The sequence below is a fragment of the Mus caroli genome, chromosome 2, assembly GCF_900094665.2.
Source record: "Mus caroli chromosome 2, CAROLI_EIJ_v1.1, whole genome shotgun sequence".
NCBI classification, from domain to species: Eukaryota; Metazoa; Chordata; class Mammalia; order Rodentia; family Muridae; genus Mus; species Mus caroli.
In genome coordinates, this window is record NC_034571.1 from 129,496,691 (window position 1) to 129,524,138 (window position 27,448).

Below are 27,448 nucleotides of genomic sequence, written 5' to 3' on the forward strand. Positions count from 1 at the left end.
CCCTGCTCTCCCACTCTCTTCCCATTCCCTTCCCCCCTCTCTCTCCACATGCTCATGGCCTCTACTCCTCTATTCCTTCTCTCTCTCTCTCTCTCTCTCTCTCTCTCTCTCTCTCTCTCTCTCTCCCCTCCCTCTACTACCCTCTTAACTCCCCTCCCCATGCCCTGAATAAACTATACTATACTATACTATACTATACTATACTATACTATACAATATGTGTAGCTGGTCCCTCAGGAGAAAGCGATGCCTCAGCATGGGCCCGTGGAGGCACCCTCTTCACCCATACCTGACTACACATCCACCAAAACACATTCCTTTCTTTTTATCTTTTTATAAACACATCACATACTTCTGAGCTTGCTACTTTAGGAACTAAGATCTCCACATATGAGATGTTTGAGGGAAAGCCTTCCATCCAAAGCATGATAGCCAGTACTATGCTTTATTTTCCTTTGGTGTGTTGTCAGGTTTACAGTTCCCAAAGTTTCTGTAATTACAGCAGCATAATGTTTACAATAATTATAAAAATTACAATTTTCTTTATAAAAATACTGATCCATTTCTGGTCATCTCCTTGAGGCAAGAGACTGTGAATAAATATTGTGTTTCTTTTATATCTTCTCCCCCACCCAAATACCATTATCTACAGCGCTTGACAAGCAAAGAACTCAGTGCTTTTCAAAATGAAATCACAATACTTCAAGAAAAAAAAAAACTGTAGGAAAAAATAGAATGGTAAATGTGCCAATTCTTTTTTTTTTTTTTTTTCTAGACAGGGTTTCTCTGTATAGCCCTGGCTGTCCTAGAACTCACTTTGTAGACCAGGCTGGCCTCGAACTCAGAAACCTGCCTGCCTCAGCCTCCTGAGTGCTGGGATTAAAGGTGTGATCCACCACACCTGGCCTGCCTACTCTTAATATATTACCAAACTTCTAATTCATAGTCTATGACAGATAATAATATTCCCTGGTTCTCAGCATACCAGTGCACTTATCATCTCTTCAACAAAAGGCTTGATATACACACAAGAGTAGTCTTCAAAGATTGCATAGTGTTTTATGAGAATTATTATCAATAAAGAAACAAATCAACTTATTTACAATTTAAAATACAGGGTGATAAGTTTGAATTTTGTAGATAAGTAGCAAAAGTTGATAAGGATTATGGGATACAACTATTGCCAAATATAAACATAACTACATTCAATAAATGAAGACAATAACTATTTAATTGTCTTTTTTTTCTTTAGAGAAAAGACTTCCTAGCTAGAAAGTCTGTAGGGCCTACTTAATTGATTTGACTATCTCCCAAATAGTACCAGAAAGGAAGACCTTAATATGATGCTTTGACAAGCCTTTCTTTGATTGAGATTTTATACACAAAACTCTTCAACAACAGCAGGCAGGATTTATGTGATGTCAAGGAATGCTATTTTACTTACAAGTCATACAAAGAATGACTCAATATGATGGCTGGTATAGAAATACATTATACTTCTCTCATGGTAATGTCTATATATTTTATACAAACTAGTGAGTTCAAAGATTCCTATATCAGAAGAAACCAATAATGCACAATCTAAGAACCTTGTGCGGACTATTTCACTACAGTGTAGTGCAGAGCCCAGGGTGGCTTTGATGGGGACAGAGTGACATGGCTCTTGTCCCTAGGACAGGGCCCCAGTGTGAGCCTACGTGAGTGTCCATGGCTGCTGTGGGTGTAAGGCTCGTTTGTGTAATAACGTACATATTTTCTGAAACCAGTACTAGCAGTGGAGGACTCTTTCCATGCAAGGAATGTCCTCCCTGTTAGCGTTAATGACGCCATCATAATTAGAACAGCACAAGTCCAGAGGTCGGGGATATGGCTATGTCTCTTCAAAATGGTAAGAGTTGGGAACTTCAGGACAGCCCTTAAGGCTGTGGAAAGAACTCTAAAACCATGAGCTTAAAAATATGTAATTTCTCAACTATGCAAAAATATAAGGATGTAGTATGAATTATGAGGGGCTTTATGAATTTAAATTAACAAAGGCAGTTACACTCAGAGCCAGCTTGTCAGAAAGATACAAAGGGAGATACAAAGGCAGGCAGATTCCTGAGTTCAAGGTCAGTTTGGGACACAGGGAGTCCAGGCCCAGTTGTGGTAGAAATGGTAACTTCAGGACAGCGTCCCACCTAGCTAGTACTTAACAGAGGCAGGCTGATCTCTGAATTCTTTTGCAATACTAAGAGAAAATGTATGCTTGCTGTCTCCTAAGAATTAAGTGGATGGGTTCACAGGATGCTGATTCATGGGATAATTAAAAAGGAATCCTGAAGATTGGTAGTTTGACTGCTCTATGTCCAGTGAGGCCTGCAGAAGTCCCAGGACAGTCACTAAATTCATTCTTTTCTGCATCGCCTTTCCTCTTTTCTTCTATAGCTATCAGGGGTTCCTGCTCTGTCTGCTGACATACCCGCTAAAGTAGTACTCAGATGTCAATCTTTATTAGTTTATATGTATGTGTGTTTTTCCAGCATGGATATCTACATGCCTGCCTGGTACCTGTGGAGACCAGAAAAAGTTTCACATCCCCTGGAAGTAGAGTTGCAGACAGCTGTAAGCTGCCATGTGGGTGTTAGAAATTGAACCTAGGTCCTGTGGAACAGCAGCCAGTGCTCTTAACTGCTGAGCCACCTTTCTTACTTTTAATCACAACAACGTGCCTATGATTATTTTTCTTGTCATTTATTTCTGCCAGAATGACCTTCTCTGAAATTATTTTCATCAAGAATTCTCATGCCATGATTTACCATTAGAATTTGAATAGTTTTCTTCAAATATTAGAGAAGTGTTGTCTTCTACTTTCCTCCCTGCCTTTTGATTCTGAGAAGGGTCTTACTGAGTTGCCTAGGCAGGGCTCAAGTGCTGCTTGAGCAATGGTCTAGCCCGGACCTCCTGAGTAGGTGAGGTTGCAAGCTTAGCTACATTTCCAGTATTTCTTAGTAAAGATTATACACAACTTTAAGGAACACAGATCATTTTATTAAAATATACCAATAAATTCATACAATATTTAAAATGAGAGCAGCAATGTAACATCAAGGAAGGATCAAGCTTTACAAAAAGCTAATGTACAGAACTAACAATGGTATTGTGAAAAGTGGAGACTCCTCTCCTGCCAGTGGAAAGGTACAGGTCATCCCTTCTTGGTACAACTTGGAGAAGCAGCATCAAGGTAATTTCCATTTTCCCAGGTGACCTATTATTTAGTGTTCATAAACCTCCAAACTTCAACGTGTGTGAGGACACCAAAAGTGGGGTGATGGTGATGATAATAAAGGCATCAAGAATTTTTATTAGTCTATACATTTCTATTTAACAACCGTAATCTTCCTTAAGTATACAAGTATACTTTTACAGGTCATCTGTTCACCTATGGAGCACAGGCCTTTGGGAGAGAACAATAAGCTCTCTTAGACACCTCAACTAGTTTGCTTCAGAACATATATATGCCATTCTCTTACATTAGTTTTTATCTTCAATGACATATGAAAGATCTAAAATCAAATTGGCTGTCTCTACAGCCGCCTGTAGGCCACTCAGCTTGGCAGTGAAGCAGTCCACAGTCAGGTTACTGGCTGAGCCCAAAGCTGCCTGTGGAAGGCAGGTTTGTGGTGCAAAAGGATGATAAGTGCTTCTTAAGACAGACCAGTTGAGCTCTTCTTGGCTGTTGTACAAACCACAGCCACACCGTGACAGCGTATCTGACCAGTTACCAACAGAGGCAGAATCTGCTTGACAGGACCAAAGGTGTCCATACTTCATGTCAATGAGGATTTCACCACCATCATGTTCCAAAGAGCCAGCAACGGACTCCAGAGCACTGCAAAATGCTTCAGCAGCAACATGCAGCTTTGCTTGAGAACACCCATCATCTCTGACAATAGCTTCTGCCTCGTGATGAACCTAAAGAAGGTGGCCAGTGAAAACATACATATTAATTAATATGAAAATGTGTAGAGGAATTTTAATCCAGCAACATGGCTGCTCTGACAAGGGATCACATTCAAAGACCCTCTTAATCTATATGATCTGGCTGGAATACAGACATGCCCTGAGTCCCTTACCTTTCATCCCTAACAGTGAAGGTAAGGTTAGTTTGTAGAAGGAAGAAGCCATGTTTGAAAGTGACAAGTAATTGAGGGGCAGACAAAGTGATGAATCAGAGAGAGATATGACAGAATGAATTAGAGATAGGATACGCCCAACTCTCATAACAACAGCACAGAAAAGAGAGGCTAGTAAGAGCAGAGAGAGAGACAGAAGGAGTGCGGTGTGTGTGTATGGCAGTTTTTACAGAGTCAGGTTGAAAAAGAACAGGGTAGACACAGGTGAAGACAGAACAAGTCAGAAGATTAGAACAGATTGCCAATGTTAGTGCAAGGCCAAGCAGAGCAATTCAGACAGAAGCTGAGAGAAGCTAGATAAATCAGTTAGCTTAGAAGATTCGATTGCTAGAAGCTTCCAGGCCTAGGCCTAGGGATAATTAGAACAGAGAAAAAAATGCTCTGGGCTTAACCCAAGCCATGCATTTGCACAGCTTGGGTATGGCTCTCATTCATCCCTTCGTCTGAGGAAAGCAAAGCAACATTTACAAAAATGCTCCAGAAAAATAGGATACTTGATCAAAACCTTGTTCATAAAGTTAGTGAGCTTTATCACTCAGCGTCTGTCAACAGTGCTGCTTGACCTGTATGAGTCAACCTGCTAGGCTGTAAACTTTAACATGGTTGGCCAGAGGAAAAGTCTGTATTTCTGGTCATGTGACAGAATGAAGGAATTAACTCTTTCATCAGCTTATTCTAAATGGCTGACCTGTGGTCACTCCTTAAATATATAAAGGACAATTTTATGATTTAAAAACAAACAATGCACACCAGGCAAAACTGCTCAAGACTGATGAAGTACTTATCATACCAGCTAAACACCTGAGATCTGTTTAAAATTATATTGCCCTTTTGCTTTGAGCATTAGAACATCAGATGCTGGAGAATTTCAGAATTCCCAGTAACAGAATGTCAGCTTTAACATGCCTTACATAGACAATGCTCAAAGAACATGATCATTTGTTATATTAGAATCATAATAACCAACACAATCAATTTAGCATCTTGTATTTATAAATATTACTTTCTTGAAATCAACCACATTATCTGAGTTTTGAAAAGTTAAGTATCAAAGGTTCCTAGAGTATTATGATTTGGCCATTGTCTCACAAAACAAAAATTGTTGAAAATTCAGATAACGTACAGAGGATATTTAGCTTACCTTGTGTCTGACATATGCAGCCAAGTGTGTTTCTGTACAGCCACCTCCCAATAAAACCCATGGTTCCTTGATTGTTAACTGCAAGACGTGCATTGCTGTTTGACATGTGAGCTAAGGAAGAAACAAATTAAAGTTGGGATCTCACGCTAGTATACAACGCACACCACACTCTCATAGCATCTTAGACTGTGAACTTGGAGCCAGGTTTTTGAATTTTCAATTCTCTCTCTGTGTGGTAAGAGAAAGGGCAGGCCAGGACACATGAGTAGAGGTCAGGGGACAGTTTCCACTATGTGGGTTCTACAAAGTGAACCTAAGTCATCTAGCTTGGTGGTAGGTACCCAGATTTTGTCTTAACTTAAAAAAGTTATGTTTATCTTGTGTGTATGTAGGTCAGTGTGCACATGTGCTTTGGTACAAGTGTGGAGGTCAGAGGACAACTTGTGGGAGTCAGTTCTCTTCTTCCCTCATGTGACTCCTGAGAACTGTATTCAAGTCATCAGGCCTGGTATTCAGTGCTTTTACCCACTCAGTTATCTCAGTAGTGTAAAGGAACAGATTTTAATTTACAAAGAACGACATCTAGTTTATCAAAGGTTTAATGTGACTAATTCACATTTCCAATAATGACTAGAGAATGAAGGACACAAGGGTCTTCTTTCATAGAATTAGATTAATATTTTCTTTCCATCTACTTTGCTCATAAACATATGGCCTAAAAATATCTCCATTAACGAGGCTTGGTGGTATTTTCATAAAAATAAGTCTTAAGGTGTATGAATGTTATACAATTGTATAAACTGTTTTAGAAATGATAGTGAGTACTAAGTAATAAGTAAAAAACAGAAATCTCTGACTTATCGCTTCTCGGCCTTTTGGCTAAGATCAAGTGTAGAAATCTCTGACTTACTAAGGATGAATCTTTAAGCATATGCGAATCTTTAAACCCATGATCAATTCCTATGCTGTCAGTTCCCTTATATAAAATGTACAGAAAACAATAAACTCTACTCAGAAGTGGGAGATGGATAATGATTAGGAAATCCACTTTCTGACTGAATTACTCATACGCATTACCAGTACTACTCAGTCCAGCCATGTTCAACCTGAGGCACACGGGTGACATGCTTCCCAGGATGGCTATGAATGTAGCACATCGTGTTCGTAGATGGCAATGTGGTATTGCTATGCCCAAAGACTGGATACTGTATACAATTCAAATTAATTTCTCAGAAAAACTTCCTATTAAGAACTTTCAGGTTTCTTACAAAGTGCAGAAATGACAGATGGTACACTATATTCCAAGTTTACTGTAGCAGCCGTTAAATTAGCTTACTCGAGCCTTTGCCCTGTCTCTGCCCTCCTATGGTCCTGGGATTGGTGCTCATATGTATCAAGCATATGTTTTACCTTTGAGCTATATTGCTAGGCCCTCCTTCTGTCCCTTTTGGTCTCGTTATTTATATTATTGTGGAAATTATAGAAAAATATGAAAAACCAAAACAAACAACCCAGACCTTACCCTGCAGACCCTTTGCATGACTGCTTCATCCCTGCTGAAGGCCTTGGAATCCACCTACCTTCAGCTCCTCCCAGGCAGTGTCATTTCTGCTGCAGAGAAGCAAGCTGCAGACAGTGGCCTCATTAGGAAGAAGATGGAAAAAATGTTTGGAGCCAAATCTTGCAGAGCACACATCTTTCACACTTCCATAAGTAGTAGAAACTATTGGGTTTAGAGAACCAATAGGTGTTGCTCCTATATTTGTAAAGTATAAAAAAATATAAACAAAAATGTTTTGTATAAGCAAAAATGAGACCCTTAAAACAAATATCAACAAACCAACAAACATTAATTCCTAGCTAATATAAGGGACTCCACCAAAGCTAAAAATATGAAATATAGGATAAAATGCACCTTCTTAGATCTCTGAAATTTACATTCTGCTATTTAAATATTATTTCTTCTCCTCTTCCTCCTCTTCTTTTTGGCATGGCATTTTTCTATGTAGTCCTGGCTAGCCTGGAGTTCACCATGTAGACCAAGATGAACATGCAATAATCCTCTTGTTTTAGCCTTTTGAATGCTAAATTACAAATGTACATGTGGCCATCTTTGCTTGTTTGGGCTACTTTTGTTTATGGATTTTGTCATAGTTACTTTTCCATTGCTGTAATAAAATCCTCCATCAAAAGCAAGTTAAGGGGGAAAGGGTTATTCTGGAGCACAGCTCATGACAGAAGAGAAGCTACAGAAGCAAGAGCTCAAAGCAGCCATTCCTGTAGTCAGGACAGGAAGACGTATGCGTGCATGCTAGTGCTTAGCTTACCTTCTCTGCTTTATACTGTCTCGGAACTCCTGCCAGGATTTAACTCACAGTGGGGTCAGGACTTTCCAGGTCAACAAAATTAGGCAGATTGGTATTATTTATTCATTTAATTGTATGTGTATATATGTGTTTGTGTGTGTTGCTAGGAATTAAACCCAGTCATGTCAATGTTAGGCAGATGCTCTGCCACTAAGCTACATGCCTAGTCTTACCTATCTGAACATCTGTTAAAAGCTATTTTGAATGTTCAGGAAAGGGCACATGAAAAAAATGAACATATTTTTACAAAGTCCAGGATCCCCTGCTTAAAAAAAAAAGAAGAACCACATTAAGGACCTCATTACTTTTGAAAAAGGGTCAGAAAAATCATTTTTAAAAGAAGTCATTTGGCTCTCTTTAGGTCACTAACTCCCTTTTGCCTACAAGTTTTTCTTTTAATGTAAATAGGTATGCAAGTGCAAAAATAAAGAATATAACATACTTATTTCACTATACTGTTCTTAACTTGATTCTTACATAGATCACAAATTAATATATAAATAAAGGTGATTTGAATATTTGCAAAACCTCTAGAGGTAGTTAAGTTATATAAGGAATCTACACGGACTTCTGTAAGAAATAACACTTAACATTTGAATATCAAAACTATAACTTGTAGTAATTCACTTTTTTGGAGTCCAGATTTGTTTTTCTGAGAGTTAGTCCAGGCTGTCTTTGAACTTGCTATGTAGACGAGGACTGAGGATCTTGATAATCCTGTCTCTTCCTCACAAGTGCTGGAATTAGGTATGTGCTATCATGTCCAGATACCAGAAAATTTTAGGAGTTGGAATTTTCATTTTGTGTTCTAGGTATCCGAGTTAAGTAATAATTTTGGACTAGTGTAGAAAACCAGTGCCTGCTTCCCATAGCACTGGTGCTATAGGAAAACATCCCACACTTTAATTTACAAATCCAGAATAGCCAACGTACTGGGTGAAGTAAGCGGCAAACAGTTAAACTAATGCAAATTAGTAGATAATTTAGATCATACAAAATGAATTCCAAATAACTATTTGCATGTTCTTAGTAACTTTCATTTTGGTGGTCATTAGGTTGACAATATCCAATGTTTGGAATACATGGTTTTTAGTGAACCTTTAATTCAGTAGGTTGTAACTCACAAGGCAGGTGTGATAGCTTGTGGTCAGAACTTTATGACTAGCCCCAAAACATAGGTGGACTTTGTTCAGCAAAAGGCAACCACTGCAATCAATATGAACGTAACTGATAATTTGTCAGTGCAGTTATGGGGACATTGATTTGAGAGATGACTCAAATCAGGAATTCAACTTATTTTTGTCATAACCACGTATGTGCGCTTTGCCTGCCGAGTTTGTGATTGTTACTCACCAAATCATTTTAAAGGTCTGAGGGCCAGGCCTATTAGTATCCCTGACAGTAAAGAGTGCCCTTTGATCTTAAGAACTCAGCTATAGATATTCTTGGTAAATGTCCAGCATAGATATATTTCTTGGAGTTATAATAAAAGTGAAGAAAATGAAGCATTCCAGCTAGAAAAACCATCTCCTGAATGTAAAAGGATTTAAAAGCTTTGTAAATTTAAGACCTTATAATTATGTTAGACTTTTCAACTGCCTATGAAATATCTGAGGGTCAGATCAGAACAGACTACACCTGAGGTTGGGAATGGCCACCACCATCCTAGTTTTTAACTGGGCAATGGGATCTTTTCTAGAAACAGACATGCTTACAGATGATATAAATGCTGTAAAGTTGGTGGCTTCTAAAACTGTTCAAGGTATTAACAGTAACACAAACTAAACCTCTCTGCTCAGAAAGGGTGATACATTAACTTCAATGGGCAAAAGCCAGGAAAGCCTTTTACCTGTCACTTTGCTTAGAGATTCCATCAGAGTCACTCCAACTCTGTCGATGGCAATAATGTGATGCTCACCAAGGAACTGTTTCAAAGATGGGTGTATTACTTTTTGGCACAGGACAAGGTCTACATGATCAGTGACTAGCTGCCTTCCTAGATTAAGCAACTGCTCTAAAACTGCATTCTCAAGGGACACTTGGTGATGGACCACCACTGTTCCTTCTCCAGCATTAGAAAAATCTCCAGATAAAGATGTACAGAAGAGTGCCACCCTAAGGTCACTTGAGTTTTGAGTGGGTAATAACCTCCTTAGTTGAACTTCTGATGCTTCAATGAGTAATCCAGGTAATACAGTAGAATCTGTAACTCTTTGGCCCTTTAAGGGAACAATTATACTCCTCCCTAAAACCATTCGTTCTTCTGTACTTTCTGGAATTGTAAGTAAAAAAGCTTTCAAAATCAAAGCACCTATGTGATCTGTTTCCTTTCTGGAGAGCATACAGGCTGGTTTGCTTGTTAAGATACTGTGTACCAAGCTGAGAAAGGTATGTGTACTTCTGAAGTCAACTGGGATTCGACAACTGCAGGCTTCAGACTTGAGATAACTGGTACAGAGACTCAAGAGGTATTTATTTAATTTAATGGCAGTTGCGGGTGTCAAATCTAGTCTTTGAATATTTTCAATCAAGTTGCAGCACAGAATGGCTGTGAATAAGCCGCAGTCACTGAAGCAGGACACGTGATTCTGCACGGATGACGTTAGGACTTTTAATACGGGATGGGTGACTGAAAGGTTTCGAAGCAGGGCTGAGGACTGTGAGGTTGTGCACACACAACCTCCCAATCCATTGTGTAGCTGCTTCAGCCTCCCTGAAGGGCCATAGCATGAGGCTATGACTCCTTTCAAGACAGAAAGTGTGGACCTGACTTTCTCACTTGTCAATGGTTCAGTTTTACACAACGATGGCTTCTTAGCTTCTAACCGAGACATCCTGCTTCAGGTATAACTTGTGAAGGCAGCTTCAGTTTGTTCATATGGTTTTCATTTTATTGCACTGTCATGTGTTTGAACATTAAAGACCTCCAGGTATGAGTCTGCACATGCAGCATTACCAGCTAAAAAATCAAGTGGTTTCAGACAATAACCAGCATAGATTAATTTAATGACATTAATAATGCAAAGTCTTTATTTTGCTTCATTCTTCAACACTCTTTTGTCTGTCTCTGGCCTCAGACTTCACAGACTCTTTTGCAATTCTCTGTATAAAGTATGTTCCAAGATGGACGCCTATGAAAGTCNCCCCAGCCACAAGAAGCCAGTTCTTTCTAATCCAACTGGGCTTTTTCATTTCTTCTTTTATTATCAAGTTCACATTCAAAGTTGCTTCTTTCTATAAGAAATTAAAAAAATTTAGAATAATTCCATAATACTGTATAGGTAGCAAATTTAGTAATTTTAATACTCTGCTCCATTTTAAGAAAAAGAATATTAACTGTCACAAGCCTACTGGAAGTGAGAAAGGGAACCCAATGGACTGAATACTCCTTTGCTTCTAGAAGACAAATGGCCCATTAGAAAACTGAGGCTTTTTCACCCTTACTGACTAGTGTTCACAGTAGTAGAAGGTCCTCTGCACAATACCCTAAGAGAAAGATAAACATCAACCCAGCTACGAACCCTTTGACCTCCAACAGTGACCTGTCTGCACTATTGCTGGTGCACTAGTGGTACAACCATGTGAGGAAGCAAACACTACGTGATTGGATTTTAGGTCCATTTCATGAAACAGAACCCATGCCTGACACTGCCAAAGTGGTCAATAACCTGAAAATAGATACTTAACCTAGAGGAAAACCCAGTTATTCTGTTAAGAGATCATGGCAATAAAGTGACTCCTATTACACTCATAGATTAGAATCCTGTTCAGCTGTCATCAGAGAAGCTTCTTCCTGGAGTAGACAAGGACTCAGAGACTCCGAAGTGGAAACTGTGCAGAGAATGAGAGACCTTGGAACACTCAATCCTAACTGGGAAATCTTCATCAAACCACTTCCCTTAGGACTTAAGGAACCTCGTGGAAGGTAGAAAGAGTATAAAAGCTAGAGGTGATGGATGACTCCCAAGAAAAATATCTTCCAGACATAGTAGTATGGCACACACATAAACTCACAGCAACTGTGGCAGTTTGCACAGTGCCTGTACAGGTCCAAAACAAAAGGGTTTCCAGTGCTGAGAAGGAAAAGTAGACATAAGCTCCCATTCCTAACCCAGAAGCTATCTCCAGCTGACAACTACGTTTATAGGAAACACTACTTTTTCAGAGAGTTCCACAAACCACACATAAGGCCCCATGGCTAACAGATGGGCAACATAAAAAGAATTCATTAGAGAGAGTGTGTGTATATATATAGTTTTTTTTTTTTGTCTCACGTTGCATTTTAAAAAAACGTTATTGGCCATTTACTTTATGGCCTCTGCATCTTCTGGGTTTTGTTTGTATATGTCTTGACATGCATGGTTCTTTGCATTGTTGGTTTAATTCTTTTTTTTTCCCTGTTTGTTTTGAGAGAGAGAAAGCCTTGAGTTGGATAGGTAGGTAAGGAGGATCTGGGAGGGAGGGGAAACTATGATCAGAATATATTGTATAAAAAAATTATTTTTCAATTAGGAAAAAAACCACTAACAACCAAATAACCCAAACCTAAGTCCTTATTCTTCTAGGATCTTAAAAACAGACAAGCAAACAAACAAACACAAAAAACCCCACATTTTAAAATTTCTTTATTTGGTGTAATTAAAAAAAAAATCATTGTTTAGCTTTGAAACTACGCTTGAACAGGAATGTATAAAGATAAAATCCTGTCTGTACATAACATGACAGCAAGATAGCTATGATGGTTAATTTTAACTGTTAGCCTGACACATTCTAGAATCACTGTGATGGGAAACTCAATGGGGTAATTACTCAATTAGTGAGAGACCTGCAGTGTGAGTAGTACCATTCTCTAAGGAAAGGATTTTAGAAAAAAAATTAACATATATAAACACACACACACATATACATATATAAATATATATACATATATGTGTGTATATATATATATATATAGAGAGAGAGAGAGAGAGAGAATGAAAGAAAATTGGGTGCGTCAGTGCTCTGTGCTCTTGACTGTGGATATGAGACTAGCTACTTTAAGTTCTTGTCACCTTAGATTCTGCACAATAAAGAACTAGCTTGAAATTGTAAGGCAAAAAATAAAAAAATTCCCTCCCCCCTTAAATTTGTCAGGATATTTTGTTAAAGCAACAGGACAAGAAACTAAATCAGTAGTTGCTAGTATTCCCACTGCACAAACTCATTAGTACAGTCTGCATTTAGTTGAATCAATCTGCAAAACAACTATATTAGTATACAAACTATGCTATAAGACTCGGTTAAAGTCAGAGTTAATTTTATAGTTTTAAGTACTAGTCTATTATTGTTAGAGTCCCTAGTTAACTAATGCTCACCAAAATGTTGATCAATGCAAATAAACACAGAAGCCCTAAAGAATGTCCTAGCCGTCCAAGAGAAAAGGGGGTCATGACTTGTCACATTCTCTGCACCACACAATGTCATCACATCCCAGTGGAGATGCATGTGTGCAGCAGCAGTCCACGTAAGCCTAGGGAGTAAAGTCCATGCTGGGAGGCATGAAATCCTGACAACAAGGTGAAGATTGAAGAATTATTTCAACGGTTATTTTAGATTCAGCAAAATCTTTACAATAGTAGTTATTTTTAATAAAATTTTAAATCGTCTTCCTACTTTCTCGAGAAAGGGTCCCATGTAGCTCAGGCTGGCCTCAAATATCCTAGGTAGTCAAGGGGAACATTTTACTCCTGAGCCTCTTCTCTGCAGACATGTGAGGATTGCTGCATGTACCATCAGACCCTCTAATTTTTGTTTGTTTGTTTGTTTTTTCGAGACAGGGTTTCTCTGTATAGCCCTGGCTGTCCTGGAACTCACTTTGTAGACCAGGCTGGTCTTGATGAACCCAGAAATCTGCCTGCCTGTGCCTCCCAAGTGCTGGGATTTAAAGGCGTGTGCCAACACCGCCTGGCCCACTCTAATCTATAGATGACTGAAGCATCAACAAAATTTTGCTTTCTAAATCAAGAGAATGTAAAGTGTTACTAAAAATAGATTGCAGACTACTTTCTCCTAAAGAGAATTAGGGTTCTTTGTAAAACTGACTCATTTTAGGCCTGAGGCAAAAATTACCCAAGCTGAGCTTTCCACCAAAGACTACTTGGGTCACGTCAAAATCCAACATAAGCACCGACTAAGAAAGATGCAAGAAGGGACACTGAACACTGCAGACATGGTGATGGCCATGGAGTACATACTGTAACCACTTGCTTAAATTGATAGCAGATACTCAAACTGCCAGAGCACTGATGCGTTTGGAAGGCAGATAGCATGTTCCTTTACCTATTCTGTACAAGTACATTCTGGGCTAAGTGACTAATTGAGGGGGCAAAATTGAAGCAGAAAAGAAATGGTCCAGAATTTGAGCAGCATAATTGGGTAGCCCAATGACAAGATGGATTGGACCATCACAGTAGTTGGTAAATTAAGGCCATGGACCACAGTACTCCATAGCCTATTTTTGTAAGGCAGTGTACTACAAGGGAAACAAGCTCCTTCACTTATCCTGTTTATTAGTTCATACAGAGCTCAACAGGAACTTTATATTTATGGGCAGCAGGAAGTAAAATGTTAACGTAAATCCTCCTGCCTTAGTGTCCTCTCCTAAATCCTGGGATTACAGGTGCGGGCCACTATACCCTGTCCTCTAATAAAAAAACAGTTAGTGTGTACCACACTCAATACAACTCTCAGAATGGAAGGCATTTCTATAGAGAACTTAAAGTTTAGGATTAAGTGGAAGAAATACTTCCAATTGCCTCAAGTCAAAATAAAGTCTTGCTGCTAAAGGAGTTTGACAAATACATAGCTGTTTTTTGTTACTTTGTTTTTACTCTCCCAACCCACCTCCCAGTTTGACTCCATATCAATGGATAGGAGAAAAAGGATAGAAAGAGGGAGGGAAGGAGAAAGAGAGAAAAAGACAGAGATAGAGAGAAATCCCTGAATCTAATTCCTTTCCTTTTGTTTCTTCTTTGAGCATGAATACTAACAAACGGCACACAACCCCCCTCACCCACAAAGAACCATCAACCCCACCTCCTGGGGCCCAAGCATTTATATGCTCTCTGAAGAGTTTCCAGAATTCCAAATATCACACACTTGCAGAAACTATCTGCAGTTGAAGAAACCATGCCTCTGCTAGCTCAGCAGGCAAATCATAGCTGCTGAGGGACAGTCAGAAGCAGACCCATATCTCCACACCTGAAATCCAAAGGAAAGCACTTTCTTATACTATTTCTGTGTTTTTTAAAGACACAGAAATTCCACAATTGTCACTACACAAAAGTTTTGCTTTTTAAAACTTTTCAAATTTTGGGATTATGAATGAAGGATTAGAGCCTTGAATTATATAATCACATCCTCTTGATTTCAGTGATTTTTATTCATAAATTATTTTGAACTACAAATATGCCCACTTTTGTCTTTAAAAAAAAAGGGCTATTTGGATGTACCTTAACAAAAAAAATAACAGTTTATTTATTTTCAGTTTAGTCTTTTTCTTCCTGGGAAATAATACACTGTTGACCAGATTTAATGAACTTACCTGAAAACTGCAAGCCTGCTACTTCTCCTAGGATTGGCTCTTTGGTGGACTTGCAAGTCCCAGACTATCCAGCTCCGTGGTATCGTCCTTAGGAACTTGGAAGACAGGGCTGCTTTTGATTCTGTGCCACCCCAAATGTATGAACCCGATTAACGGTACCATAACCATCAGAACTTTGTACTCTCTCCAGAGGTTCTGAAAGCTCATAGTCTGTTGACATCAGCACACCTAAGAAAAGATTAAAAGGGAAAATTAAATCAACTCCAAAACATAAATGGTCTCAAATCATGCCAACAAACACAAACAATATTGTATTTCAATAAAATTTCACTTATAGCTTGGAGAGATGGCTCAGTGGCCTTGCTTTTCTTGAAGAGGACCTGGGTTTGGAACCCAGCAACCACAAAAACAGTTTACAACCATTCTGTAACTCCAATTCCAGGGGATACAACATTCAGGTCTCGGCTGGCATCAGGAACATATTCAGTGTGCAGACATATAATAAAGATAATTACTAATACACAAATTTAAAAAATAAGTTGACTATAAAGATATTTTTCAAGCTGGGTGGTGGTAGTGCAGTTTTAATATCAGCACTTAGGAGGCAGAGGCAGATGAATCGGAGTTCGAGGCCAGCCTAGTCTACACAGTGAGTTCTAGGACAGCCAGGGATATACAGAGGAATGCTGTCTAGAAAAAATGGAAACAAAACAAAGAAAAAAGATATTATTCAAAAGTTTAGAAGGAGCTTCTGCTTGGTAGCACTGACCTAGAATTTCCACAATGGGATGAAGATGAACGCCTCCCACTGTGTGGGGACATTTGTCACAGCGGTAAATGAGCCTAGTGCATCACATTTCGTGTTCTGAGCCTGCCACGGATTGCAGAGGTTGACCATGGTCTCATGCTACCTGCCCTAAATCAGAGCACAAGTGTCTACACCATCCATTCTGCCCTAAATCAGAGCACAAGTGTCTACACCATCCATTCTGCTCAGATTAGCTCCATTCACTCTAGCTCGTCTTTACTACGGAAGGAACACTGCCTGAACGAAGAGTTACACCTCCACCTTGTTCTAGTCTTTTGGGCAACCTTCCATATGGGCCACCAAGGGACAACAATGAGCTACATACATCAGACCATAAGTCTATTTCTTTAAAGTCTATTTCTTTTCTATGATGGCAACTCTCCTCTTTTCACTTCTGCATTAGGAGATTTTATCTCTTCAATTCTCCAGTAAGACTTTAGTCATGTTTTATGTGATTGTTACATTCCCAAGTTGAAAGAAATGACAGTAAAATGGAGAGAGAAAAGGCAATTACGTGTCCTAGAAAATCCTAAACACGGGGTCTCGATATCAGATTTCTCTGTTCTGTAACAGTGCCAGTTAAAACAATTGTTTAGTTATTTTCTACTAACATTTGAATACAGGGTTCTTTGACTTTTTAAAAAAGAGATTCTTATTTTGTCTATGAGGTTTCCTGGGCGCCATCTGCTGGTATCCTGGGCAGTGTGAAGAGTTCCTTCGGCTTAAAATATATGAAAAACAAAATACTCATGAAGAGAATACCAGCGAGGTTCTTAAAATTAATTGACCTGGCTCTTGTGCTTGGGATGTCTGATATTCACCATTACTTTGTCTTTAATGAAAATGTTGATGTTGGATAGTTGTGAATTTCAGTCATTGACTTGAATAGTTCTTTTAAAATTACTGTCCTTATAAAAAAAGTTGTTATTTTCAATTTAAGCAACAGTCCAAGTTTGGTCTTTAGTGTAGACACCAGGCACAACTGAAAAAAATGGCTAGAAGAGAGGATCCTCAAAGTTTTCCTCTTAAAGAAACAACCTTTGAAGAAAGAGCTATGTCTAACTGAACTTAATCATCATGCAGCATATAGTGCCGTATAATTACAGATTTAAAGGAAAGGAATCCATACTGTGTGCACTCCTAACCTGTCTAGCATGGCAAAGAGAAAAATGATTTGCCCTTCCCCCACACTTTGTAGACATCTCCCCTAAAATGGCACAAATTTTGTTAGACTTTTCTAGTCGTGTAAACACACATACACCAAATTAAAACTAAACTTCTACTCTCAGTGAGCCAATGGTTTGCAGTTGAATTCTCCAGTTTCCACTCTACAATCTTACTGCTTTTCTCACCACTCAAGGACAGCTTGATCAACATCTAAGTTGGGGAAATCTATTTGTTGTCGGTAAAGGTAATTAAAACCAAACAATACTGAAAGCCTTATATGAGCATGTCACTAACTATAAAGTCTAAAATGCAACTGATTAATGCCTGAGAAGCACCAACCTTCTGGCAGTCTCTGATTCATTAGAAAGGACACAGTGATTTAGAGCTGTCTCAGATGTCTCCCATTCCATTCCACTGATTTTTTAAAATTATCATCTAATATTATTATATCTGAATTATAATTATCCTGATTGTCATCTGGCCTTAGCACTAGTGAGGGGAAAGAGAATGGAAATCATGCAGACTGTTCTGGATTAAATGTCCAGTTGTTTGGCCCTCAGTGTGACAGCAGGGTTTTTCTCCGTCTCTAAATTCAAAGGGCCAATTTCTACCCTTCATCCTTTTTGAGATTTTCATTTTTTTTCTACCTTTGTATGGGATATTAATACCCTCTATTTCTTGTCCAGTCTGTAAAAATGTACTTGTTCTAGCTCTCATTTTAACCTTCCCTACTGCCTAGAGTAAGTAAGCGGTACTTCTGTTACCTATGGTCTAGTCTCATTTGCTGTCAGTTCCAACACTACTGGTCCCTCTTCTATGTCAACCTACCACTCTTAAAGGTCATCTTCCTCTGCATGCTTGTGACCATTTTTCTCCACTATAAAGAAACAATGGTTGTAATCTCAGGACTAGGAACTACAAGAGAATCATTGAGAAGATAGCATTATTCCAGGTCATCCATCCTTCAGCAAAAGAGCAAATACTTAGATGACATGAAACTGTCTCACAACTAATTAAAACAACAAAAACCAAACTGATCTGAGTCATGAACAGCAACAAACTTTCTTTCCTTCCAAAGTGCTGTTATACCTGTATATTATTGGGGAGGGGGATCAGAAAAAAGAAAGAGAAAGCAGGGCTGGAGAAATAGATCTCTCAGTAGCTAAAAGCTTTTGCAGAGGACCCAAATCCGGTGACTCACATCCATCTGCAACTCTAATTCTAGGGGATCTGACAAGACCTTTAGGTCTTTAAGGGCACCTGCAACTCAGTGCACATATCGAACAAGGAGACACACATCTATACATAATTGCAAACAATACAAGATTAAAAATATACTAAGCTATCCAACTCAGAAATCTGGATATAATGTATTCTGCATTTCCCCTCACTCTTCAAGACTGTCCACATCCTGGCATCTCAGATGATCTTCCTAAGACACAGTGATGACACTTAGGACCTCTGAATGACTTTCTTGTTTTGTGGTCTCATTATCAGTAGCACTAGTCACTGGGGAACTTAGTAGAAATGTAAATTCTCAGGCTGAACAACCACCGAAAGCCAAACTCCAGGGTAGTTTCGAGGAACATTTAATATGATTCTCAGGAAGTCCTAAAGCTGAGTTTACAGGCAACTGTTTTAGTGACCTCCATAGTCACTGAAAACCTTTATACTTCTAACAGGGTTACAGTTTAATCTGTTATTACAGCATACAAAGGCCATCCAGATTTAGTTTTTCCCAACTAGTTTTCAGAAAATTGAGTAAACCAGGTCAATGTGGCTGAGTCATAAAGCAATAACTTAAAGGAATGAACTATAGCTTCCTACCACCTGGACTTCAAATCTCCCCTCAATCCTCTTTACACCTGTACTGCCTCAGCTAAGTCATAGCAAGAGTACTAATGAGTTCCATGTCAAGAACCTGCTGTGCAATGCACGCTCCTGCCGCAGCCTGGACTCAGTGACAGACAGGTAAGGACTGGTACTGTTCTTTCATCACCTGAAAAGGGAGGATGTGTTTCTCCTTTGCCTTAAAAAAAAAAAATGTTGTTGTTGAGATTCCATGAGACAGGCTCACATGTAATCTGTGCTGGCCTCCAATTCATTATGCTAGACAAGAAAATGAAAATAAAATATTCAGCCGGGCAGTGGTGGCGCACGCCTTTAGTCCCAGCACTTGGGAGGCAGAGGCAGGTGGATTTCTGAGTTCGAGGCCAGCCTGGTGTACAGAGTGAGTTCCAGGACAGCTAGGGCTACACAGCGAAACCCTGTCTCTAAAAAACAAAGAAAGAAACAAAAAATTAAGTTAAATAATAAAATTTCAGATTCTCAAGAAACAGGTTTTGTGGTTGGGTGTGTGTGTGTGTGTGTGTTTGAAAGTGTGGAAGCCAGGTAAGCAATGAAGGAAATAAGAAAACTTTTACAGCACAGAAAAGCTGCAAAGACAGAATGGATATCACTTATGTTTGTCTGAGGACAGTTAATAAAGAGTTGGCAAGTGATCAGGTGTGTGAACTTCTGCATACCTAATCTACACATACAGAGATGTTAGGCAATGCCAGAAACTTTGAGCAAACATGACAATCAACTTTAACTTCTATTACAAATTAGTTATCTTCAGAAAATTAATTCCTGCCTCAATCTCATAACCTATCACATTATAATGATTATTCTGCATGTTTATAACACTCCAGTGTTATCACATAGAAACCAGTAAATAACAAGAACGAAAAACCTCCAGACCACCTCACATCCAAACTATAAGTAGTTGCTTATTTGGGGTAATCTCTCCATGGCAGGTGGTGCATGTTTGATATCAACAGACACTAACCAGACTCTATGTCCACTGAGGTGCCTGGGTCATGTTCAGAGAATAAGGGGAAAAAGCCAGAAATGATGAGAGATACGTAAATCTCGGAAACTGGCTGACAATCTGAGGGTGAAACTCCAGAATGACAACTGCCTTCTTGCTTGCCTTGAGTAGTTTAGGCTGTTCATTTCCCCCAACGTGTCCACTTATAGCTTTCTCAAGATGCCAGCAACTCTAAATAACGTGCACTTTAAAGGTATTTCCAGTTCCTGTGGCATTATGGGCCTGTCATTTCAGTTACAATTCTTGTGCATGTGAGTTTGAGGAAGCTCTATTCAAACTCTACCTGATACTGGTCACTCCTCCTAACTCACACTGATCCACCATCAGATAGATGCATCCTGAAGCTACTTTGTTTTTATTGTTGCTGGTTTTTTTTTTTTTTTCCCCCGAGACAGGGTTTCTCTGAGTAGCTCTGACTGTCCTGGAACTCACTGTGTAGACCAGGCTGGCCTCGAACTCGGAAATCCGCCTGCCTCTGCCTCCCAAGTGCTGGGATTAAAGGTGTGCACCACCACCGCCCCGCTCTGAAGCTACTTTGAAAGCTGTCCTTGGGCCAAGCCGGTAGCCAGGTGCCTCTGTATCCCCGCCCCCAAATACCCTTGTCCCAACCACTCGCGACCTTTCCGTGCGGGGACGCGGTGAGGCCGCAGGCTGGCTTCTCCACCAGCGGCCTGGACCCTCTCACCTGCCCACCAGCAGCTGCACCTCTAGGTCAGGCCGCCTTCACCACCAGAAGCCAGAAACCGCGCTTGCACAGCAACCAACCACGCAGCGGAGCGCCACCACCTTTGCCCTGCGCGGCAAGAAGGCGCATGCGCACCTCTAAGCTCCCGCGCACTCCTCCCTCCTTCCCCCGCCCCTCTTCCGGGGTTTGCGTGAAGCTCCCGCAAAGGAAAGCTGCGGCCGTCACCGGAAATCTTACGGGCAGACGTGTATTCTGTCTGTGCGCGCTACCAAAATTGAAAGGTCACACCACATCACAGCACCAAGAAGGCGGCAGAGCTTGCGGCTCTCTGCTCTCTCGAAAGGTATTTGTAGAACGAACGAAGCTGTTACCAGTCCTTGGTGGCGTTTCCTCTGTTCTGACCAATCACAAGGCGCCTTGTCCTGTCACTCAATTGTCAATTCCCACCTCTCTCAGGACGCCCTAAACAGTAGAAACTGGCTCCGCCCTTTCGGTCCGAGTGACGTCAGAGAGCGAACATGCGCAGACAGAGCCTGTCGCCATGCAGGAAACTTCCGCCCAGTCTAGGAGCAGGGTTGGCAGAAGTCGGGAATCTCCAATTCAGTGCCGGATCCGGTTGGTTAATTTCTTTGGCTTTGCCGTTCTTTTTTTCTTTTTCAGAGATAAGTCTTTTATTCTCTTGAACCACCCGAAGCATTATGAAATTATGTTTAAACATATTTTAATTAGATTTCCTCTGGCACTGTGAAAGCCATCTTTATTTTTCAACGTATCGTTTAATCTTCCTCATTAAAAATATTTTCTACTCTTGCCCTATAGTTTTGTGATACGGAAAATACGGCTTTTGTTGTTGTCCATCAGTACATATCGTTGACCTACAGTGATACATTATCTGCCAATTGTATTCGTGGCTTTTCCAACCTCTTTAAAAAAAAAAAAAAATCTGCTTTGGCCGCCATTTTTATTTTGGTCTCCATAAAGCGTTGATAGCATCGACCGAAGCCATTTTTCGTTTGGGCAGTTCTTTCCGGCTATCCCAGGGCTTCGGGCGCCATCGTAGGTGCTGGCAGTGGCTTCCAACCGAATGAAGTCGATAATGCCATCTTGTGTTTGGGCGCTGGTTGCATTCTCTAACGTGCAAGGGGACGCTGGGAAACGGGAAGTAAGCCAAAGCTTCTGAAGCTTGGTCTGCCGCCTTTTTAGTCTGAGTTCAGGTACTATACTAGTCCACCAGTGACGCTGGACAGTAACAAAGCATATACAGCCCGAACCCACCTCCCGCCACCATCGTAGGTAAGAGCGTGTGATACTTCGGATAACCCAGCTCTTCCCTCAGTTGGACTGAACAGTTTGACTATCTTATACCACTACGTATTTTTGTTTTGGATTTGGGGACTTAACACAATTTTTCTCTTAGGTATTCCTTCTCTTTCCATTAGAATTGTTAAACACCACTGTTCAGGGAGACTGAGATTTAAAGGGACAATAATGTTGAGGGAATTTCCGTAGAATAAAAAAGCAAAAAGGATGGAACAGCAAATTTGATCATTAATTGTATGGCTTTCTGCATCTATAGAGGTGAATATAGCTCCCAGAGGTCTTTAAAATGTGATCTAGTTGTGTTTGTATATTCTTCCCATTCATTCATTCATTCATTCATTGAATTTGTTGAATACTTAGCTAGTTTTGTGCTATAAAATATAGAAGTAAACTTCAAAACAAAACAAAACCTCCTTTTCATTCACTTGCTTTGATATATCCAAACCTGGGACCAGGAACATAATGTTCTAATTTTTTTTTTTTTTTTTTTTTTTTTTAGCACTGCTGGACAAGCAACTTCATGTTCTCACTTCTCGTATTTCTTGGATACTCTATATAACCATAATTGTAAGGCTAATACTCCAGGTAGTATGGCCTTGTTGCTCAGGGTAATCATCGACCAGCCATCCCAGCATGTTTCTTGGAATGAGTAGAAGCTGCACTTGGGCACAGTATAATAGTGACTTGGAAACTTTGGACTGTGGCTTACCTTAGCTTTTTGTAGCACCAGGCTTTCTTCTGTGTCTTCTTGTATGAGAAATCAAAATTAGGAGTTCTCAACCTTGGCTGCCCATGACAGTCACCTGGGGAGCTTCTAAACCAGACTTCAGACCAGTTGCAGATAGAAATTGAGACTCTGTGGAATATAGATGACACTAAGGTATTTGAGACATGTTTTTCATGCTGTTAGGAGTAAGATTGCTTTTCACCTTCCCTCTTGGCTTTACTTAAAATTCCGTGGAGACAGGGAGGAATATTAGGTTGGGTGGGTGTTGAACCAGTGTCCCAGCGACTGGTTACTTTGTCAACCAGCTTCCCAGTAATTGTTACTGTGCCATCTATGTCTTTTCCTTAGTCTATTAAGTGGGAAAGAAGAATGAACACCATTTGTTTTACTGAGTCTCACATGAATGTTTCCATTGTGGATATTCATGTTTTATGAGTATGTAGGAGAACATTATTACACTGAAATATTGCTTGTTTGCAGTTTTTACAGTGCTACTAAGTAAGGGTAGTGATGGAGTGTGGATGGGTAAAAAAATCAGTTCTGAAATGTCTTCCCTGACTGTACATCCTACTTCCTTCACCCCAGCTCCAGCTCTGAGATCTAAAAGACAGTTACCTACCCTGGTGCTTGAGTTTCCTAACTTATAAGGTAGGACTCCTGTGAGAGTTAGCTAAGTTAATACAAGCAATGTGCTTCCTAAGTACCTGGCATGGGCTGGAGAGCTGGCCCAGAGTCAAGAGCTGTGTGCTGTTCTAGAGAACCTGAGTTTAGTTCCCAGCACCTATGTCAGGCAGTTCACGATTGCCTGTAACTCCAGCTTCTTGGGGACTCAGAGGTGTCCGATGTCTGCGGGTGCCTATACTCACATGTGCTAAGGTGCACACAGTCACACCCCCATGTACATAAATAAAACAAAATCTTTTAAGAAGTACCTGGCATATACTAGCAGCTATGAAAATATTACCTGTAGCTGTATATTTTATTATATTATAATTACAAGTTTGGATTATTAAGACTTTATTTATACATTCCCATGACTGAAATTCTTTGGCTTTCCACTTTGTGCACCAATTTGAAAAAGAAGGTGGTCTAAATACATTACCCAAGGCCAGGAAGATGATTTTTAAATAAATTTTTTAAATCAAAAGATCTTCTTTTAAACATAGCCTTATTGAGATGAAGTTGTAGTGCAAATAACAGAATTTATTTAAAATGTACCAGGTGATGTGTTTTACATATATACACACTGGTTAATCATCATCTCAGTCAAATAATGAACATATCTCTCACCCTCAAAAGTTTGATCTTGTTCCTTGGTAATTCCTCTAGCTACTGTTTTCTAGGCAGCTGCTGACTTACCAGTATAAACAAGCATTTTCTAGATTCTTATTTCAATGGACTCTTGTACTATGGCTTTTAATTTGAGAGGGAGTATGAGTAATTATTTTGAGAACCATCTTGGTTATATTGATAGCTCATTTCTTTCTTTTTTTTTCTTCCTAGTTTTTTGTTTTTTGTTTTTTTCTTTTGTGGTGCTGCAAATTGAAGTCAGGGCTTAGTGCTTGTTAGGCAAGTGCTTTATCACAGAGCTACATCCATAGACTCTTCAGCCTGTTTGAATTGCTAGCTGCTATCAGTGTGTGGCTACACAGTCATCGTTACAATTCACTAACTGATAACCATTGAGATTTTTGTTTTCAGTGTGCTTATTTTCACATAACTATGTTCTTCTCCAGATTATTTCAATAGAAAAAAGTTATTAAAAAAGTTATTTAGTGCTGTCTATATACTATGAAAACAGAAGAATATAGTGGTAAAACATTTGTGTTGGGGTTACCTTTCTCTTATATAGTTTATGCCTTAATTTTTAATGAAAAATATGCCATTTTAGAAATGCAAAATGTGTGGCTGGAGGTGTAGCTCAGTGGTAGAGTTCTTGCCTAATATGCATGTGGTTCTGGGACCAACCTGCAACTCTGTATTTAAAAAAACAAGAAAAATCAGGTCTCAGGATTGAACATTTCACTGGCTAAGCAAGCGCTCTATCACTGAGCTATTATTCTAGCTCCCCCCCCCCCAACATTTTAGTTTTGAAACAGAGTCTTACTAAGTTGCCCAGGATAACTTATAATTTTCTATCAGTCTCTGGAGTAACTGGGATCACAGGCTTGACCACCCGATTACTTATTTTTATTCACTTTTTAAATTGTGTGTACACATATGTATGTATGTGTGGTTATATGTAAATGCAGGTGCCTGTAGAGCTCAGGGCAGGGTGTAGGATCTCCTGCAGATGGAGTTACAGATGGTTGTGAGCTGCTGAGGTAGGTAGGGACTTATTCATGTATGTCCAATGCAAGAACAACAAGGACTCTTACTGCTGAGACATTTCTCTAGGCCTAGGATTATTATCTCTTAGACATATTAGTATATGTCTAAGCATTTAATCTGCCTTAAATCTTTAACGTTTACTATGACTGTGCTACTTTTAAGGATTCTGGACAGTAATCCATGTACATTAGAGACCCATGAGATATCACAGTAAAGATTTACAAAGGTACACTAGAGACATCACAGAGCTCCCAGAATACCACTTATATTTTAAGGTTTTAGTGTTTCTGTTATAGAAAAATGGCCCACCAGTTTCTTTTAATAGTACTGACATTTAAAATAAACCAAAGCTGGCTTAAAGCTGGATTTGATTTATGTTACTATGGGGGCAATATAGAATACTGCTTTTAAAACATCTTGGATATAAAAGTTAATTTATGTCACTTTGATTTATTCTCTAGAAAATATTAATGTTCTGTAATTAGAAATATTTTAAATTGGCATGCCATAAAAAAAGGTTTAGCTTCCTGAGTTTTGACTCATGTGTGGAGTTACATAACCACCACTGAAATCATGCTATGGACCGTGTCTGTCACCAGCCTCTATCTCCCACCCAACAGTTCCCACTCAATTTCTCTAGCTATCCCCCATATCCCTCTGTCCTTCAACCCTTACCAACCAGTGAACCAATGGTATATTCTCTAGTTGATAGAGTTTTTGCACAAAAACGGACTAGATTTTAAGAAGAGTATGTTAATGATTATCAGAATGCCTTTTGTTTTTTTTTTTTGTTTTTTTTCTATGAAGGTGATTGGGAAATAGTAATCATCAGAATGAACTTTAGGTTATAAAGTTGCACGATGTCTGCTTGTACATTAATGGCTCGGTCTATGACTAATCTTCCACAGAGAATCAGGCACAGAGCCAGTTATTGACATACATGCTCTCAGAGCTGCTATTTCATGGGAAGAACTAGAGACACAGCGTTGAACAGGCTCGGGCATATGAAAAGGCAGCATTTAGAAGGATGTGTTTTGCTAGAGTCTGAAGACATGATTGGAGTGCATGAGGGCATCTGTGTGTGTGCTTCTGATAATGGATCAATGATACATAGATGTGGACTATCAGTTAAGCATCCCATGCAGGGTTTGCTGGGCTGAAGATGCAGCAGGAAGGGGAGCCCTAAGTCTTGAGTCATGATTGACATGACCATCAAATGACAGAAAAGTAGAATCCATACTTGGGATTGATCCTGTTACAGTATTTCAACATCTGGTCAACATTTAATAAGAAAGCAAAGAAAAAAAAGTTAGAATTTTGTTGTTTGAATGATGTTTTCCTTGTTGATGCTTGTTTTGGTTTGTTCTTTATAAGCATTCTAGGCATTCAAGGCTGGCTCCTAAGTCATAGGAACAGCCAATTCTTTTAACCTTTATCTATGTTGTCACTGGTAAGAGGGTTTTTTTGTTTTTGTTTTGTTTTGTTCATCTGTCACTCATTGACCTTTTACTAAAGTTTGTTTCTGGGTATGAATTTAACAACAAAACTGTGTTTGGTTGAACAGTGATGGTTTCATAACGTTTTAAACTATAGCTGTAACATCAGAAATCCTAGGCCCCTGCGGTTTTTTGTTCTACTCCAATAGCTAGAGAGCTTTTTAAGATGATAGAAGCACAGTAATTTGCTAGTTAAAATTTGAAATAGGGTTGGAAGCCTAGAGTTAACATTTGGCCTCTCAAACTGGGGTGACTGCTTTGGAAATCGTGTAACACAGGCCGGAAAGACTGAAAGAAGACAAATGAGGATTCTGCATTGCCCTCGATTTTTCCCACAGAATAATCTAAAAGGTCACTGACTTTCTTTATTTGAGTTTATCTCTGTTCTGTATTTCAATGACAGGGAAATCATGTGATATATCTAATCACCTTCTATTCCTTCCCCAAATTAATTTTTCTAAGAAGCTTAGACTGTTTGCCTCCCTGTGAGTACACACGCGCAAGCACATGAGTTTTAGTGGCACTGCACATTATCCAAGTATCTTCTTTGTGAAGGAATGCTTGTTTTCAGTTTAGAGAAGCTGGCTCAGGAATGCAGAATATAGGATAGTTGTATTTGTAAGATTTATGATGTGCTGGAATTCCTCCATGGGCTTATGTAAAGAGTATGGTTTCTGTGTACTTGGAACATCCATCTTTTGGGAGATTGTCCTGGCTTTCATAAAACTAGTCAAGAAAATAAAGATGCCAGTGCCTTTTGGTGTTAATAGATAGCACT

At 39.4% G+C, this 27,448-nt stretch overlaps 2 protein-coding genes across 7 annotated transcripts in view; one reads left to right on the forward strand and one right to left on the reverse strand.

Annotated features, from left to right (window-relative positions):
- Positions 1-3,013: 3,013 nt before the first annotated feature.
- On the reverse strand, positions 3,014-21,195 carry Mkks (McKusick-Kaufman syndrome). 3 transcript variants are annotated; one of them, XM_021152862.2, is made up of 6 exons: positions 21,034-21,195; positions 15,265-15,492; positions 9,532-10,916; positions 6,897-7,072; positions 5,317-5,427; positions 3,014-3,954 (listed from the first exon to the last, which is right to left on the reverse strand). In XM_021152862.2, exons 3-6 carry the CDS (start codon positions 10,514-10,516, stop codon positions 3,514-3,516), a joined length of 1,713 nt encoding a protein of 570 aa, XP_021008521.1. In that variant the 5' UTR covers positions 10,517-10,916; positions 15,265-15,492; positions 21,034-21,195; the 3' UTR covers positions 3,014-3,513. The 3 variants fall into 3 exon arrangements, with proteins under 3 accessions (XP_021008521.1, XP_021008514.1, XP_029328237.1); XM_021152855.2 differs by having other exon boundaries at positions 20,797-21,195; XM_029472377.1 differs by lacking the exon at positions 21,034-21,195 and adding an exon at positions 20,797-21,027 and having other exon boundaries at positions 3,054-3,954; positions 9,994-10,916.
- Positions 21,196-21,315: 120 nt separating this feature from the next.
- Positions 21,316-27,448, forward strand: part of Slx4ip (SLX4 interacting protein) — a 156,587-nt gene continuing 150,454 nt past the window's right edge. For all 4 annotated transcript variants that reach the window (XM_029472393.1, XM_029472398.1, XM_029472384.1 and 1 more), the window contains exon 1: positions 21,316-22,089. The gene's annotated coding sequence lies outside the window, so the exon portion shown is untranslated. The remainder of the gene's footprint in view (positions 22,090-27,448) is intronic.

Bases quoted from the DNA above. Each gene is read 5' to 3' on its own strand.
- Mkks (XM_021152862.2), bottom strand. From the start codon at position 10,516: ATGTCTCGGTTAGAAGCTAAGAAGCCATCGTTGTGTAAAACTGAACCA. The intron at 7,073-9,531 runs GTAAAAGGCTTT...TTACAAATATAG, and splicing joins ATCTCTAAGCAAAGTGACAG to GAGCAACACCTATTGGTTCT. The intron at 3,955-5,316 runs GTAAGCTAAATA...CACCTTCTTTAG, and splicing joins CTGCATATGTCAGACACAAG to GTTCATCACGAGGCAGAAGC.